General features: G+C 40.2%; 1 protein-coding gene across 1 annotated transcript in view; it reads left to right on the top strand.

Annotated features, from left to right (window-relative positions):
- LOC117291872 overlaps positions 1 to 9,908 on the top strand; it is a 29,711-nt gene extending 19,803 nt beyond the window's left edge. Inside the window, exons 3-4 of the mRNA XM_033773814.1 lie at positions 6,570 to 7,705; positions 8,372 to 9,908. Of these exons, the coding sequence (XP_033629705.1) occupies positions 6,570 to 7,705; positions 8,372 to 9,222 (1,987 nt within the window). The 3' untranslated portion in view covers positions 9,223 to 9,908. The remainder of the gene's footprint in view (positions 1 to 6,569; positions 7,706 to 8,371) is intronic.
- Positions 9,909 to 15,471: the final 5,563 nt, after the last annotated feature.

Genomic DNA, 15,471 nt, shown 5'->3' with positions numbered 1-15,471 from the left:
GGCGCTACTAAAATGAACATACATTTTTCCTCAAGACTTTTACTCTGTGAAGAAAGTGTTTTGGGCTAAATTGCAAAATAAGTTTTATACTCAGTACTTTATTTCCCATCTAATGCAGTAAACATTATGTTTTTTGGATAAAGAATAACCGAGATACGCTTGTTTCATTACCACTATTCTATCACCGGCCGCCAAGCCTAGTTGCTGTCGATTTTTATCGGGGCCATCGTCCGATCCAGACCCATCGCTGCTGCCATCCGACTGATTGTCGTGTTCATGTACATCGTTATCGTTGACACATACACAGTACACGTACACAGTACACGTACAGCATTCTCAACACATCAGAATCTCTCGAAAAAAGCTCTTCAAAGTCTGATTCTTCGGAGTCTGAGTCCTGAAAGTTTTCCAGAAATGCTGCATGGACGTCCATTGTGTCCCCATTTTGTCTTAGCGTACAGCTATTTGATCGAAATTGTGAGAATTTGGGACAAAAGATCGTTTTTTTCAGATGAAATATCGTTGCATACATGTACAGCTAGATACATGCAGCTGGATGAGGGTCAGGGGTCAATAGTTTCCCAGAAATCCACATCTATTTACTTGCAGTACTGCTGGGCGACTGGAGTCGCCGACAGCGCGCAGGGAATAAATACGCTCGGTGACTGTGGTCGCCGATAGCGTGCAAAGGGTTAATCATAAAATTGTTCTTAACATATTTCTGCTGAGCTAGCAAAAGTTATCAGGAAGTACTTTAAACCTTATAGCCAATTGCGGCCGCTATGGGCATTTAGGTTACAGCTGATTGTGTCTAATGGTCTCAAAAACGTTAAAAACAGAAATTGAGCACTTTTAGTGGACCTAATGCCTTCCGAATAATTCTCTATTTAGCAATGGAAATACCTTTACAGACATGTACAATTCTTTTTCCATGTCCCTAGACAGGCAGGCAGTTCCGGTGTAATACCTACTTCTTTGCCATTAGCCAATTTCCATCGCTCCATAACAGAGATATATTAAAGGCACTGGATACTATTGGTAATTACTCAAAACAACAGTAAGCATAAAACCTTACTTGCCTTACTCTGCCGATTCTGCCGCGCGTGCCAAACATACGCGCGAGCATGACCGAGTTTGTCCGACCACAATCATTGCTGTGATTGGTCAAATGGGTGAACGCGCACAGTTTGATTGATAGGCCGCATCGGTCCATTGGCAAGAAAAGCAACTAAGGTTAGTAGGCTACAAAGGAACTTCCTATACTTAAATTCCTTTAAATGCTTCATGAACAATTGTTTCGGAAAATTTGTCAAGTCATGTCTCAAAATAGGTGGGGAAAAAATTGACAATGGTATGCAAAACGAATCTATAATTAGCCAATGCAATGTTGAGCCTACAAGTACTTGATATTACTTTGGCGGGAAGTGTGCGAACGAACATCTCGGTTTAAAGGAAACAAATAGATCACTGCTGAAAGGGTTTGGATATTTTTGTACGACACAAAACCCAGACTTCCACAGATTTACATTCAAATTACACAGTTTAAATGATGGTAGAAAGCTTCACTTACAATATTATTCGCTGATGTGGTGTAGTTTTTGAGAAATGAGTAAAACAGTTTCAAGGAAATGTGTCAGTGAGACAAATAATATTTTCTTCGTTTTTTTATTGACTTTCCAGTTCTTCATTGTAAGAAATAAGAGGAGAACTAAAAACTGCATTCATTATTGTTATTGGATATGGGGAACATGACCAATATGGTGGCAATACATGTCCATTACCGAATAAGCTAGCTAGATTTGTCCTTTGATCGGGTTCCAATATCATGAGTTGCTTATGCAGAAATTAGGAGGATACCAGTCACAAATAGTACAATATTTTGGCTGGTAACCATATTCTGGTAAGCATAATCATGCTGTGCTTAGCTAGTTGCAGGCCCCTCCCTGGTAATGGGTTGTTAGTATTGTTGTTTGTCGGTTTCCTTGATCATCTGCCTGTTAATGGTTGAACTATGAACTTCTTGCTGTTGACGTTTTTCTTTACCTTGACTCGTTGGCACCCAGCATATGGGACGACTCGTCGTGACCATGATTTATGAGGAATCCACCTGTCTCGATCAGTGGCAGGAATCTTAAACTCGTAAACTATCTCTTGTAGTATGAAATGTCTGGAGTCACAACTATGGTGTCGGGTAAAATTTTAAAGTAATGATGCCATGATCAAGTCCAAGGCCAAATTGTATAGAGAGGTGCTTAAGCTGCTGAAGTGATTCCTGCTAAGCAAATATTCACAGGAAACCAGTCACAAATGTCACTTTTGACATGGCATTTTCACTGGTAACCTTAATCTGGGAAGCAAGATTTATAAATTGTTGCATAGATGTTGTGTGTGACAAACAAGTAACAAAGCCTAACTTTGCTTACCATGCTAAAATAATTTGTGTGACATTGTTTTACTCATTTCATTGAGATCTACATCGCCTCAGCAAGTAATTCTTTAAGGGAAGCTTTCTACCACCATTATCTTTAACTAGTGTAAGTTAAATGTAAATCTGTGGCCATTTGTGTTTTGTGGTTGTACAAGTACACAAACCCTTTATGTTGTCTGACTGAGCCATCAAAATTTAATGATTCAAGATGAGTTTGTCTCCTGCTGACAATTAAATGACAAATAATGGCTTCTAGTTTTGTCACAGAAAGAAAAACTTTGCGGCGGCATCAGAAGTAACTAATGATTCACTGGTCTGAATGGGTCGGCATTGGTCATTTGTCATTATTGATTACGCAGCGAGGCTACTGCACGTTGTATCAGTAGGAATTTATTTTTGTATTCTTTGTACAGACCCTTCATATGAAATGTTTACGTTTTTCTATAACATCCAGCACTTTAAAATGTTAATAGCCGTTTATTTTTATGCTGGTTTTCTTTGTTGCTGCCATTTAGGACTCCTTTTAAAGGGAATGTTTGGTAGTCACTCTTCAAATTAATGTAAATAAAAACTTATGTGGGTTGAAGTACAGCAGCTTGCGATAGAATAAAGCATATTGACAATCATTTCAATATCAAAGGAACATGCAGGCATGTATGCTTCGTTATTGAAAGGGCACTAAGGCATTTTCTCCTTGGTAAAGGGCACCCTATGAGGAAAGGGGGCATAGAGGGCAATCACCTTTGTTGACTCTGGAAGTATGAGGCCTGAATGTGGTTTTGGAAAAAAGCATTAGTCTCCGCCCCCCCCCTCCCAAATTTGAATCTAAGAATTGTTGGTGTCAGATACATTTCTCAGATTGTGTATTCTAAGCAAAAACTCCTGGCTTATACCTGGGCCCAATTTCATGGCTCTGCTTATCACCAAATTCTGCGCTTACAATCACAATTCCCTGCTTACGTGCAAGCGCTGAATTTCTGTGCTAGCCTTGTAAGCGTAGAATGCCTAGTAAGGCGGAGTATGCATGCGCAGAAGCCAAAGTTCGGTGCTAACCCGTGAAACTTGCTTGCCGTAAGCACATAGTTCCCTGCTACCGTAAGCGCCGATTCTGTGCTTACGGTAAGCAGAGCCATGAAATTGGGCCCTGATCTGTGCATGAATTGTTTCTGGGTGACAAACTGCCCTATTTCTATGAGAGGAATCCTTTCTAAAAACACTTCTATCAACAGCTGCAGATCCTCTTAGCAAGTGAGCTTTTACAGCTGTTACTTTCTAGAGTTCTAACCATTATCAATACATGACCCTACCTCTATTGCAATAATTTGTTGGGGGGAGGGTGGGGGTTATAGGAAGAAAACACATTAACTTATTTTGTTTAGATTGAGTGGAGAGATTCATGGTTTGTGTACTTTCTAAAATAAAATTCCAAACCGATGGTGTCTGTGTTGTCGAAGAGATATACAAAAATTCATCTTCACTTATCAAAGGAAGCATGTTCACCAGAGCGTGGCTCAGCCAGCAGCAGTGCCTCGCTGGAAATGTAACCCCTGCTAGCCATGAAGGTGTGTGATCACCCAACCATGACCACTCATTAGTTAGATTTCCTGATTAGAATTATGCTCGCTAGACTGGAGTATAAACAAATGACTGAGCAGACGCCTTCTCTCCCACCATGTCTGGTGTTGCTTTATTAGCGTTTAATGAGCCGTTAAAAGCTGTACAAAATGAACTATTAAGAAGGTCAGCCTGATCATAATAATAATAGTAATAATAATATATAGAAAAGTTTGCGGTAACACCATGTAATAACAATCTCTCAATGAGTTGGGGTGGTTCTGAAAAGAACCGTTGGATTAACTCAGAAGTTAATCCAACGGTTCTTTTCAGAACCACCCCAACTCATTTAGAGATTGTTATTACATGGTGTTACCGCAAACTTTTCTATATCTTACTTCCACCATGCAAAGTTTCAAATCCTACTTAGTAATAATAATAATAATAACCAGTTTCTATATAGCGCTTTTCACAACCGGCGGGCGTCTCATAAAGCGCTTCCAACATTATAACCCCTGGTCACTGGGCCTAAATTCATTCCGTAAACCATCTCAGCTCCCTATTGGGATGGCAGCTCATGGAGGGGGCCTGATCATGATGCAGTCAAAATAATGCTCAAAAGTGTTTGAGTCTTATTTAAGTTGGATCCTGTAATGTAAAACTACATACCTGACAACTGTCATGTGGAGTTTGACACAAATTAAAAAGCAGTTTCTTTCCCTGCCTTCGACCTCTGTGGACGCGATTCGAATCCCGCCTGAGACGGGAGCCTTGCGTGTGGATAGGGTTTTCAGTCCCTACCTGATTACATTGGTTTTGTCCATTTAGAGGATTTTCTCCCACATCTAAAACTAAGCCTTTCTTCTCATTTCCTATTCATCCTGGGATCGGCACAACCGATACAAAGGTATAATTTGCAATACTAGTTTTTTTTTTTAAGCCTTTGAAACTTTGAAAATGAAAAAGAAACATCATCAATTTCCCTTAAAAACAGTGGACACTACTGGTAATTGTCTAAGACCAGTCTTCTCATTGGTGTATCTTAACGTATGCATGAAATTACAAACCTGTGAAAACATGAGCTCAATGGGAGACTTTCTGGGACGATAGAGGGCAGCAGACTTACCGGGTAAATCCATTGTTCTCAGAATTATGAGCATGTTCAGAACTACGTAAACAATGGAAATTTACCCGGTATGTCTGCTGCCACCTAGCGTTGGAAAGTCTCCTATTGGTCATCGAAAATGCAAGATATTAATGAAAGAAAAAAAAACACCCTTGTGGCACAAAGTTGTGTGCTTTCAGAGTACTTGATTTTGAAACCTCAAATTCAAAGTCTGAGGTCTCAAAATCAAATTCGTTGAAAAATACTTCTTTCTTGAAAACTACATTACTTTAGAGGGAGCCGTTTCTCACAATGTTTTATACTAACAACCTCACCCCATTTCTTGCAATCAAGAAAGGTTTTATGACAATAATTTTTTTGAGTAATTACAAATAGTGGCCACTGCCTTTAAATTGTCGTATATATGTAAGAAACTAAAATTTCTGAGGCTGAGGCTGTTTTGCCATGGAAAGGCTGTTCCTGGTTCATTTGCTAAGAATATAGACAGAAATCACCAACGATTGCACTTTCCATGGCCCCTTCCAATGTTGATTCACCAGTGAATGTTTACTGATAAGAACATATTTTATTGAAGCTGTCTGCAGTGGAGTTCGTAGACAGGATATTAGAAAATTCCACAATCCAACTCTCCCCCCCCCCTCCTTCCCTGATTGCACAATGTGTAGTGAGTTGGGAGATATTGCCCTGGACACAGTCTTGCGTTAGCTTCTTCTGATTTCTGGAAATCTCATTTTGGAAATGGCACAGGATTTAGGTCCTGCTTGACAAGTGAGGCTCTCATAATCAGGGTGCTGACTGCAAAGGAAAGTTGATGAAATTATTTACGTTGGAGATGCTGGGAGTTTTTTTTATAAGATAAAAATGGCAGTTGTCAATTCAGTACATTACCTGTATTTTGACCTCTTGCTGTTACTCGTGTTCTGTTTTTCCTTCCTCCTTATTGTTTGAACATAAGTAGGTCAAATCTTGCAGCCGTTTTGCCGCTGCTCTGGGCATTTTTGGTTCAAGCCGCTTGTGAATGCTATGGTCTCTACTAAGGGGTTATTTTGAAAGTAAAACATGAACAGAAATACTTTTCAATACCAGTTTATAATAATAAAATAATAGAGCCTAATAATAATAGTGGCTTCTTTTATAGCGCGCATCCTTCACTGAATGACACTCAAGGCGCTTTAACATACAGTATATTCCTGCCAGGTATGTTGGACTACTTTGAAATATGAGACCTACTCCTTTAACATAGCACTATGATATGGTTCAAAGGGTACTGTGGGACAATATGCTGCCAATTAAACCAGGAACACCGGGGTGAACCCCTTTTCTTTTCGATAAGTGTACTTGGGTTATTTTGCATGCGTTACACAATACACAGGACCAACGACTTTATGTCCCATCCGAAGGACCATTTGTTATAATTAAATCAAATGTTTATGAGTATCGTTATTTGTTTATCGATTGCAGGAAAAACCACCGAGACGTTGGAGCAAGGATAGAGGAGATCAAAAAAATTCATTCACCCGCCGAGTTTAGAGAGAAAACCGACATTCAAGATGCCGAAGACGACAACTTTAGTGTTAAACTTTTTTCCGACGGCGACCGTAGACCCAACAGAAACACCGCCAGCGTTAGGGATAGTTTAGACGGTTCTTCAAAGGATTTCCCCTCCGATAGTAAGTGGGGTGTGGCGGACGAGAGCAAAGCTGGTCCGGAAAAGGTCCCCTCGTTATTTAAAGAGGTGGAACGCACGGCTGAAAAGCTTTTTGGGACTCCGTTGGAGCATCTGTCTGAGGAAGAGAGAGAGAAAACCAAAGATGAGGAGACTAACGGAGCGGTGACGGAGGCGCCGACAAGATATTTACGCAAGAACACTTCCAGGGTTGTCTTCAAAGAGCAGCCGGTCCTAAATAACAGCAAGGCAACTAGCAGTAAGGCAACTGCCGAACATAGGCATTTAGTCATTGCTGAAGCGAGAGACAGACTCTCGGCATTAAGGAAGAAATACAATGAAACACCAAAATACAGTCAGCATTTTACAAAAAAGAAACTTGACGCGGTCAACAGAACGTCACATATCCGGGAGGCAGAACAAGCCTACCTGTCGAGACATAAACAAAACACTAAAGTTGAGACCGCCAATGTTCGTCAGCCAGCGCCCCTCAGACGGAAACCTGTTTCTAAAAAAATAAGCAGAACATTAGAACAGGCTAATGGAATTGGAGGTGTTGAATTTAAAGTCGGTCGCAATCACCAACCCATCTTGGTGAGCAGACAAGTGGTGAACAGGTCTGCTATTTTAAGCTACCCTAAGTACATCCGAAGCAACGCTACTCTTTCACGAGTCCTACCTCTCGGTAACCTATCGGCAGGTCGATGCAAACCTCTAAATAATTTTGCCATGATGAAGACGCATAAGTGCAGTAGCTCTACGCTGCAGAACATTTTGTACCGCTGGGGCGACGACCACAACTTGACATTTATCTTGCCCAAGGATGGAGTCTACCTGGGCCATCCTGAACCATTCAATATCGAGTATGCGCAACGGGTCCCTGGTGATCGGTACAATATTTTGGCTAATCATGCCAGGTATGATGAAGGAGGTAAGAAAATGTGGTTAGTGTTCACGGCCCAATTTCATAAAGCACAAAAACTTGCTAAGCACAGAAAAAGTATTACTAAACAGAAACAGGTTACCAGCCAAAGTTACCTTAAGTTTAAATTGCTGTGACTGTTGCCCCACTCAAGGTTTGCTCAGCAAAGAAATTTGTGAAGCAGTATATTCTGCTTAACGGCTTTATGAAATTGGGCCTAGGTAAAAACCAACCTTGTTCCCAGGGGAGATCGCTCTCGCGGGCCATTTTCCCCTAGCAAGCGCTGCATGCTCATATACCCACTGGTATTGGTTAATTCAAATGTGGCAGTTAATTAGGCAGTTACTTAGGCCCATAGAAGAGGCTTTTAGTCACAGATAGAGCAACTGGTCCCCTCTCATTCTTGTGACATTGTCTGACTGTATGCAGTTAGGGTGACCATGTAAAAACTGTTTTCTTTTTTTTTCGCATCAAGTTACTTGCATTTGGATACGCCCGTATTGTGTATTCAACACAATGCAAAGCTCCAAACATATCTTAGTTTACTCGGACTTGGAATGTTGAAGTCATAATTGTAGTCTAATGGTGCATCTTTTTGTGATCAATACACCTTGTAGCCTTTACAGTATGATTTGCTGATATACTGAACAAGATTTGTCTGTTTGTTTCAAAAAGGTCTGAAGAAGGTTTTACCCAGCGATACCATTTATATCACCATTCTACGTGATCCTGTCAAACAGTTTGAAAGCGCCTTCACGTATTACAAGTTCGACGAGCGATACAGCGTGAGTGGACTCCGAGGTTTCCTTCAGCAGCCGGAGGTATACTTTCAGAGCGAGCCTGTCTACCCACGTCAGGCTGGTCGGAATCAGATGCTGTACGACCTCGGGCTGGACGCACGCTTCATGGATGAGACAAGCCACGAGGTCCAGAAGTATATCGCCATGATCGAGAGTAACTTCCAGCTAGTCATGATCGCCGAATATTTCGAGGAGTCGCTGATCCTCCTGAAGGATCTGTTTTGCTGGAGCGTCGACGACATTGTGTACTTCAACCAGAACGCTCGCAGCAAAGCCTCCGTGAGGCGAGTGACCGGGAGTATGCGCCGAGACATCCTGGACTGGAACTCGGCGGATAACTTTCTCTACAATCACTTCAACCGGACCCTGTGGGCAAAGATCGAACGCTTCGGCGTCGACAGAATGAAGGAGGAGATCAAGGAGCTTCAGCTCCGGAACGACATCCTGAAGAGGAAGTGCATCGGTGGGAAGCTGGAATCCCATGATCCTAGGATGTGGTATCCGGAAGGGATTAAGGTCAACAGCTTCGTCATGAACCCCAACGCCTTAGGGGACCATCTCTGCGAGCAGCTCATCAGGCCTGAGCTGTCCTATATTAGTATCCTCCGAGCGAAACAGTGGTCCACCGCGGTTAGCCTGGACCGCAAGAACTACACCAGGAGAAAGAGGAGCAGGCATATTCCTTGGCGAGTCGTGGAGTTAGACCCAAAAAAGAAAACGGGTTGAAGGGACTTCTACTTCATCTGATGATAGGAAGCGCCGTCAAAGGATTTCTAAAATTCTCTTGAGAGTTGTGTAACAAGAAAGGTGTGGTAGTACTAGTTTTTACGTGATGGGTACGCCATCTAGAGTGAAGATAAAACGCATAGCGATCAACATGGCGCCCCTTCGTGTTTGCCTCAATAGGAAGCCGTAGGGATTTCCTCCAAGACAAGGTATTGAATGAGGCGCATCGCTAATGCCATGTGTTGCTGCTTACTGGTGAAGCAAGTGGCTGTGTGCTATAATGATCTTTGCCAAGTATTCTGCAGTCATCCATGTTATCTGTAGGGCAGTACTCGAGGAGGGCGTGGAACTAGGGGTAGAAGAGAGCCCCTGTACCCACCCCACCCCAAGCTCCGCACGCCCGCATCTCGGTGGAGCATCGTGGTTTTTACTTACTATAAATAGGGAGGCCTTCAGGGTATGATGTTGTATGTGATACTGTTAGAGGCTTGTAAAAGTATACGTGCAGGGTCCAAATTTAAAATATAAAAAAACTCAGTAGGTGATAACTTCACATCCTCACATACAGGATTGGCACAGCTGACAAAAGATGACGGTTTTCATGTTTTGTGTGATCAACCGTATACATCAAATACTTAATTATGAAAATTTTGGCTTTTTTATCCGTTTTGTGAGTCAAGAAAATTTGTTAAAAAAACATGCACAATATACAAACACATTGTCCTTAATTTTGGTTGTAACAACCAAATCAGCCATTGCGATTTTGTTAATTTTTTGTAAGGTTTGCAGATACAGTTATTTCACAGAAAAAAAGTGGTTTTAGTATGAACTTCATAATCAGATTCAGACTTAAATTATAAAGTGATGTTTTTTATTCTTGAAAATCATGTGAAATTCATTTGATAAGAATTTGCCTCAAAGTGCTTTTGATTAGCTGTGAAGATCAACAAACCTTTCCTTGTATATTTGGTTTGCAGTAATGCCATGTGTGTATCTACTTGTTCTTAGAGAACTGTCTTGCTTTATTCTACTATCGCGGAGTAGATGTTCAGGGGTTCGGGAGACTTCTCAGTTCTGAAAAGAATTGTCCTGCTTTTTTAACTATTACCCGGGCGGATGGTATAAAATAGGCTGGGACTACTACTTTAGCTTATAGGATCGTGATTAACTGTACTACTGCGGAGTCAGTTCTTAAATTGGTCTCAACGTTTCGACTAGCTTGCTCTAGTCATCGTCAGGAGACTGTCCTTTCCTTGTTCTGATTATGGAATCTTTTTCTCTTTTGCGTTGAATGGATTTCTAACCATCTCCCTGATCAATTTACAAAATCTTTCTGATTTCAGCTCCGAACTCGCAGTTGTGCATCCTTTCCTTCTCCTGAATATCCCTAGAGTATGGGATAATTATTTTTTGGGCAGGAATCTGGGCACTCCTTCCTTCCCTGGCTGGGTTTTTGTTTTTTCTGCAAAACGTTTTCCCAGCTGTTGATAATTTCGTGAGAAATGAATTGATTCGAGCACAATTTAAAATAGATAGTGCAAGCTCGATGTTTAGTTTGGCAGAAAGTAAATATTGGAAAGAGACCAAAAATGCATTAGGTGTTATTCCTTAATGGATTCTCAAAGGGGGTTGGGGCGAAGAGATTGAAAAAAATATGAATAAACTTGGCAAATGGACTCAGACTCAAAGAGGTATATCATGCAAAAGAAAACTTGGGTGTTTTACAGACCATAGCGCGACAAACACGGTATATACCAAAATGGGCGCAAAAAATGTTCCCTACCCCCGCTCAAAACAGAGGGTGAAAGAAAATGTATCGTACCAAATTGACATTTTCAGATTGTTCCCATTTTAGCATGAAATCAATCATTGTGAAACAACAGATGTATTTCTGTTTCATATTCATGACGTTAGATTAGCAATTTAATGTTTTTTTTTTATTTGCATAAGGGATACAGAATATAATTTGTTTGTACACATTTGTTTCTGACATTTTCAGATTTTTCCCATTTTAGCATGAAATCAATCATTGTGAAACAACAGATGTTTTTCTGCTTCATATTCCTGACGTTCATATTCATATTCCAGCAATTTAATACATGTAGATGTTTTTTTTGCATAAGGGATACAGAATATAATTTGTTTCTACACTGATGTGTATGAAGCACTGTATACTGTTTTTCTGAGTTTTGTGGCGAAAAAAAAAATCCACAGGCAAATCACTCGGGTTGGATTCAAACCCAGGACCTTTGCAAGATAAGCTATGTATGGGTGTGTGGCGATGGTCATACAGAAATGCACTGTCTCTAACAGGGTTAAGAAAAGGTTAGAGATCATTTATACATCTACACAATATTACTGTTTAAGGGATTCGAGGCATTGCATGGTGAGGTATTAATATATATTTGGTTTGCGGTTACACCATGTGTTTGTCTACTTGCCAGGTAGATTTTGTCATTTAAAGAACTGTCTTGTTTCAAATTCTACCACCACGGAGTAGATTTTCTGCTCTGTACAGTTTATGTAGTCGCACATCTGGAAACTACACAAAAAATCCTCTTCCATTGTTTTGTGTTAAAATACGCTACCATACCAATTCCAATGTGATTGATGAGCTATACATCAACTCCCACACAATGGCATCACCTTTCTGAAAATGTCTTCTGTTACACACTTTTATTAAATATCACTTCCTTTTAATACTCAGTTTTGTCAGGTGATTGTTTAGAAAACCAATTTGTCCATCACAATTATCATTAAGAAGGATGTGATCTGTGGCTCAATTACATGGAGCCACTGACGCAGAAAACATTGCTTAAAAGTTGTTTTGCTTAGCAGAATTGAGCAGGATACCTGTCCCAATAGATTGGTTGGTAACCTTATTCTTTTAACCATTGTTGTGCTACGCTACTGTTTGTGCTAAAGCAGCTGTATACAAACTTGCTGCTCTCTATGTCGACAATCTATACTTCATTGCTGAACATTTAGTTTTGCTTACAGAATTGAGAAGGATACCAGCCACAAATTGTACATCTGACTTGATAGTTTGGCTGGTAACCTAATTCTTGTAACCACAATTTGTTGTGCTAAGCTGCTTTGGGCCCTCTTCATGTTGACAATCTACTTCATCAGGATGTATCAAAAGCTGTTGTGGCGTAGACATTCATAATTAACTTATTAAATAATAATGATTGTGATTTTTTCACATTTATTATGAGCTTGTGGTCGCTAGCCGGGGTGTTATTCGATCCATGCCCGGTGTCTCTGTGTTTTTTAAATGTCAACCCAAGCAAGGGAGTATTGATGACTGTGATGTAGTGCAGGGGATGAAAAAAATGGAGGCTGGTTCCTTCATGCCTAGATACTGTGTGCTTTTGAAGTGTGTGTCGTGTGTATACAAAGAAACTGCTGTCAAATATGTAACTCAACTTGGGGTTAATGTGTGTTAGATTTACCTTACCCCTTTCAAAATTAATCACATAGGACCACGTATTATCTCGCAACTTCTACGACCGATTGAGGTCAAATTTTCACAGGTTTGTTATTTTATGCATATGTTGAAATACACCAAGTGAGAAGACTGGTCTTTGACATTTACCAATAGTGTCCACTGTCTTTAAGGTCAAAAGTTTATAAAACCTGAAGATGTTCCTGCCTCAAAATGTGATTTGGGGTTGCACAAAGACAATTTGACTTTGTTCAACCCGAAATAATTTAAAACTTACCCAGTCAGCTTCCCTAGTGGTTTATTTATCACAACAATAAAGACAACAAATAGACACAACAATAATAATAATAGGGGCCTACTAATTGAGACACAAATGACAGCAAATTTGGGGGGGGGGGCGGTAATGTCACGTTTCTTCACTGTACACAACTCGTTTTTCCTTGATGGGGCTCAGATGTTTGTTGCGGGATTTATGCACATTAAGAATTGATGCAAATTAAGGCACTTGTTTGTGACGACATGCCAAAAATGAAGAGGGGGAAAATTGCAACTTCCTTTCTTGATGTCTCATTAAATATGCGATATTTTCAATTTGTTTCCTGGCAAGTACTTAACAAACATGTCTTCTGAGGCGATAATATTTTGCCATGTGTTTTAATCAAGTTTAGACGAGATCAAACAAGTGTTTACCCCCCAAAATAACGATTTGTTTAAACATTTACATAATATGACATGTGAGATGAAGATACGTTTGTTTTTAGAGTGGTTTTCCCCGATCAAAGCAAATGTGGGGAAAGATTTGACTTTTATATTTTAACAGAGTCAGCAGAGTGTTTGATGTGTAAATGTAAATTTTAAAGGCACTGGACACCTTTGGTAATAAATTGTCAAAGACTAGTGTTCTCACTTAGTTTATCCCATCATATGCATAAAATAACAAACCTGTGAAAGTTTGTGCTCAATTGATCATCGAGGTTTGAAGAGAATAATGGAAGAAAAATACTTGTAATGTGTGCTTTCAGATGCATAATTAAAAGGCTTAAACCGAAGAGTGAGAAATTACCCCCTTCTCAAAAACTATGTTACTTCAGAGGGAGCCGTTTCTCACAATGTTTTATACTAGCAACAGCTCTCCATTGCTAGTTTTTGTGCTAACAATTATTTTAAGTAATTACCAACAGTGTCCAGTGCCTTTAAGGTGTGTCTGCTGATTATTGAGACAGTCAACCATGGGAAATCTACTTAATGGAGACTTAGATAGCTTGATGAACAATCAAGTATTCATAGGTTATTGAGCTTGACTTGGCAATGAGGAGGAAAGTCAGGAAACATTGATTTGTAAAGGTCATAAAAACATGACCTACAGGGCGTTGTTGGAAACTCTAAAATGCATTGAGCATTGTTCGTTTTCCCCCAGTACTACTACAGTCCCTACTTACACTCCCCACCACTTACAAATGAGTTTACTGATCTTTCAGAGTTGAAGGTTTAGAACTGTTCTTAAATTGTGGAATTAACAAACATTTGCATCCAACGATTTCGTACTAGAGCTGGCTGCCTAATGTTCTTGCTCACTTGTGAAATACACTTAGACAGAAGCAAATTCTTCTGCTATAGTTCACGGTGAAGCAGTGCTATTGAGCTGAAATTGGCCCTCGGTGCTAGAACTGCTGTTAAGCAAATTAGAACCCTGATAAATTAGCTTGGCTTGACTTGTAAAAGGGTCAATAAAGGCTAACATGTCTGATGAGTAAGGGGAATTGGCTCTATTTAAGTTATGCACTAATTATTGTTTCCTTTCATGTGTACAAAATGTCAAAGATTACTGGACACTTACTGTCCGCTAAGTCTTTCCGTTATTACGACTTGATTTAGCTTCTATTGTTTTACTCACTGAATATGCAATAGGTGCCAGACTATTTCTCCTCTTCCCCTCCACTTTCACACCATAGAGTTATATATAAGAACTAGAGCGCGCACTGGCCTATATACGCGCCCCGGTATGCGAGCAGGCGGCCATTTTCTAAGTTGACAAAACAGCTATCTCACAGCGTGTGTTTGTGCGGTCATTTTGTAAGTTGAACAAACAGCAACGCGTGAGCGTTCAATAAAAAAAACCTCAAACGTGTATTTCATATTCAAGGCGCGTGCAGAATAACGCGCTTGTCATCTTGCGGTCCCGTGGCGTTTGTGCACGAAGCATCACTCGTGCGCCCTCTAGTTCTTATATATAACTCTATGTTTCACACCCTCTTTATATCGCCTGGTTTGTAAGTAGATACTGGTCAAAAGGTCTTATCTTCCCATCTCTTTGTCTCTGTGTTTGACTTGAGTAAAGCTCTGTCAAGATTGATCTCATCAATCTGAGTCAAAGGTTATGTCTTAATTAGCAGCTGCGGCTACAGTTGCGACTGTGGCTGTGGCTACAGCCTGATTGTTGACTGAACAAGCGCTGAAGTATAGGATGCCCATTGCAACAGTCAAAGCCGCAAATTTAGAGACAGCTCATCATCATTAAGCTGCTACACAGAAAATATTACTTAAAAGTCACTTTCCAAGCAGAAGAAGACGAAAATGCAGGGCACTGTTCACCTTGATGCAACCTTAATGGTTGATAACATCTTCTGCTAAGCATTATTGCCATGTGCTTACAATTTATTTGTGCTAATCCCTTCATAAACTGTTACATACTTAAAAGAGTACATCTGGATTCCTAACAATGTAATGCACTTATGTGAAAACCAAATACTAAGCTGATTTCGCTTCATCTAAGCCCAATTTTATGGAGGCAGATAACATTG

This window comes from Asterias rubens, chromosome 6 (genome assembly GCF_902459465.1).
Source record: "Asterias rubens chromosome 6, eAstRub1.3, whole genome shotgun sequence".
NCBI classification, from domain to species: domain Eukaryota; kingdom Metazoa; phylum Echinodermata; class Asteroidea; order Forcipulatida; family Asteriidae; genus Asterias; species Asterias rubens.
Note: the sequence above shows the minus strand (reverse complement) of the source record. Positions and strands in the feature narration are given on the sequence as shown.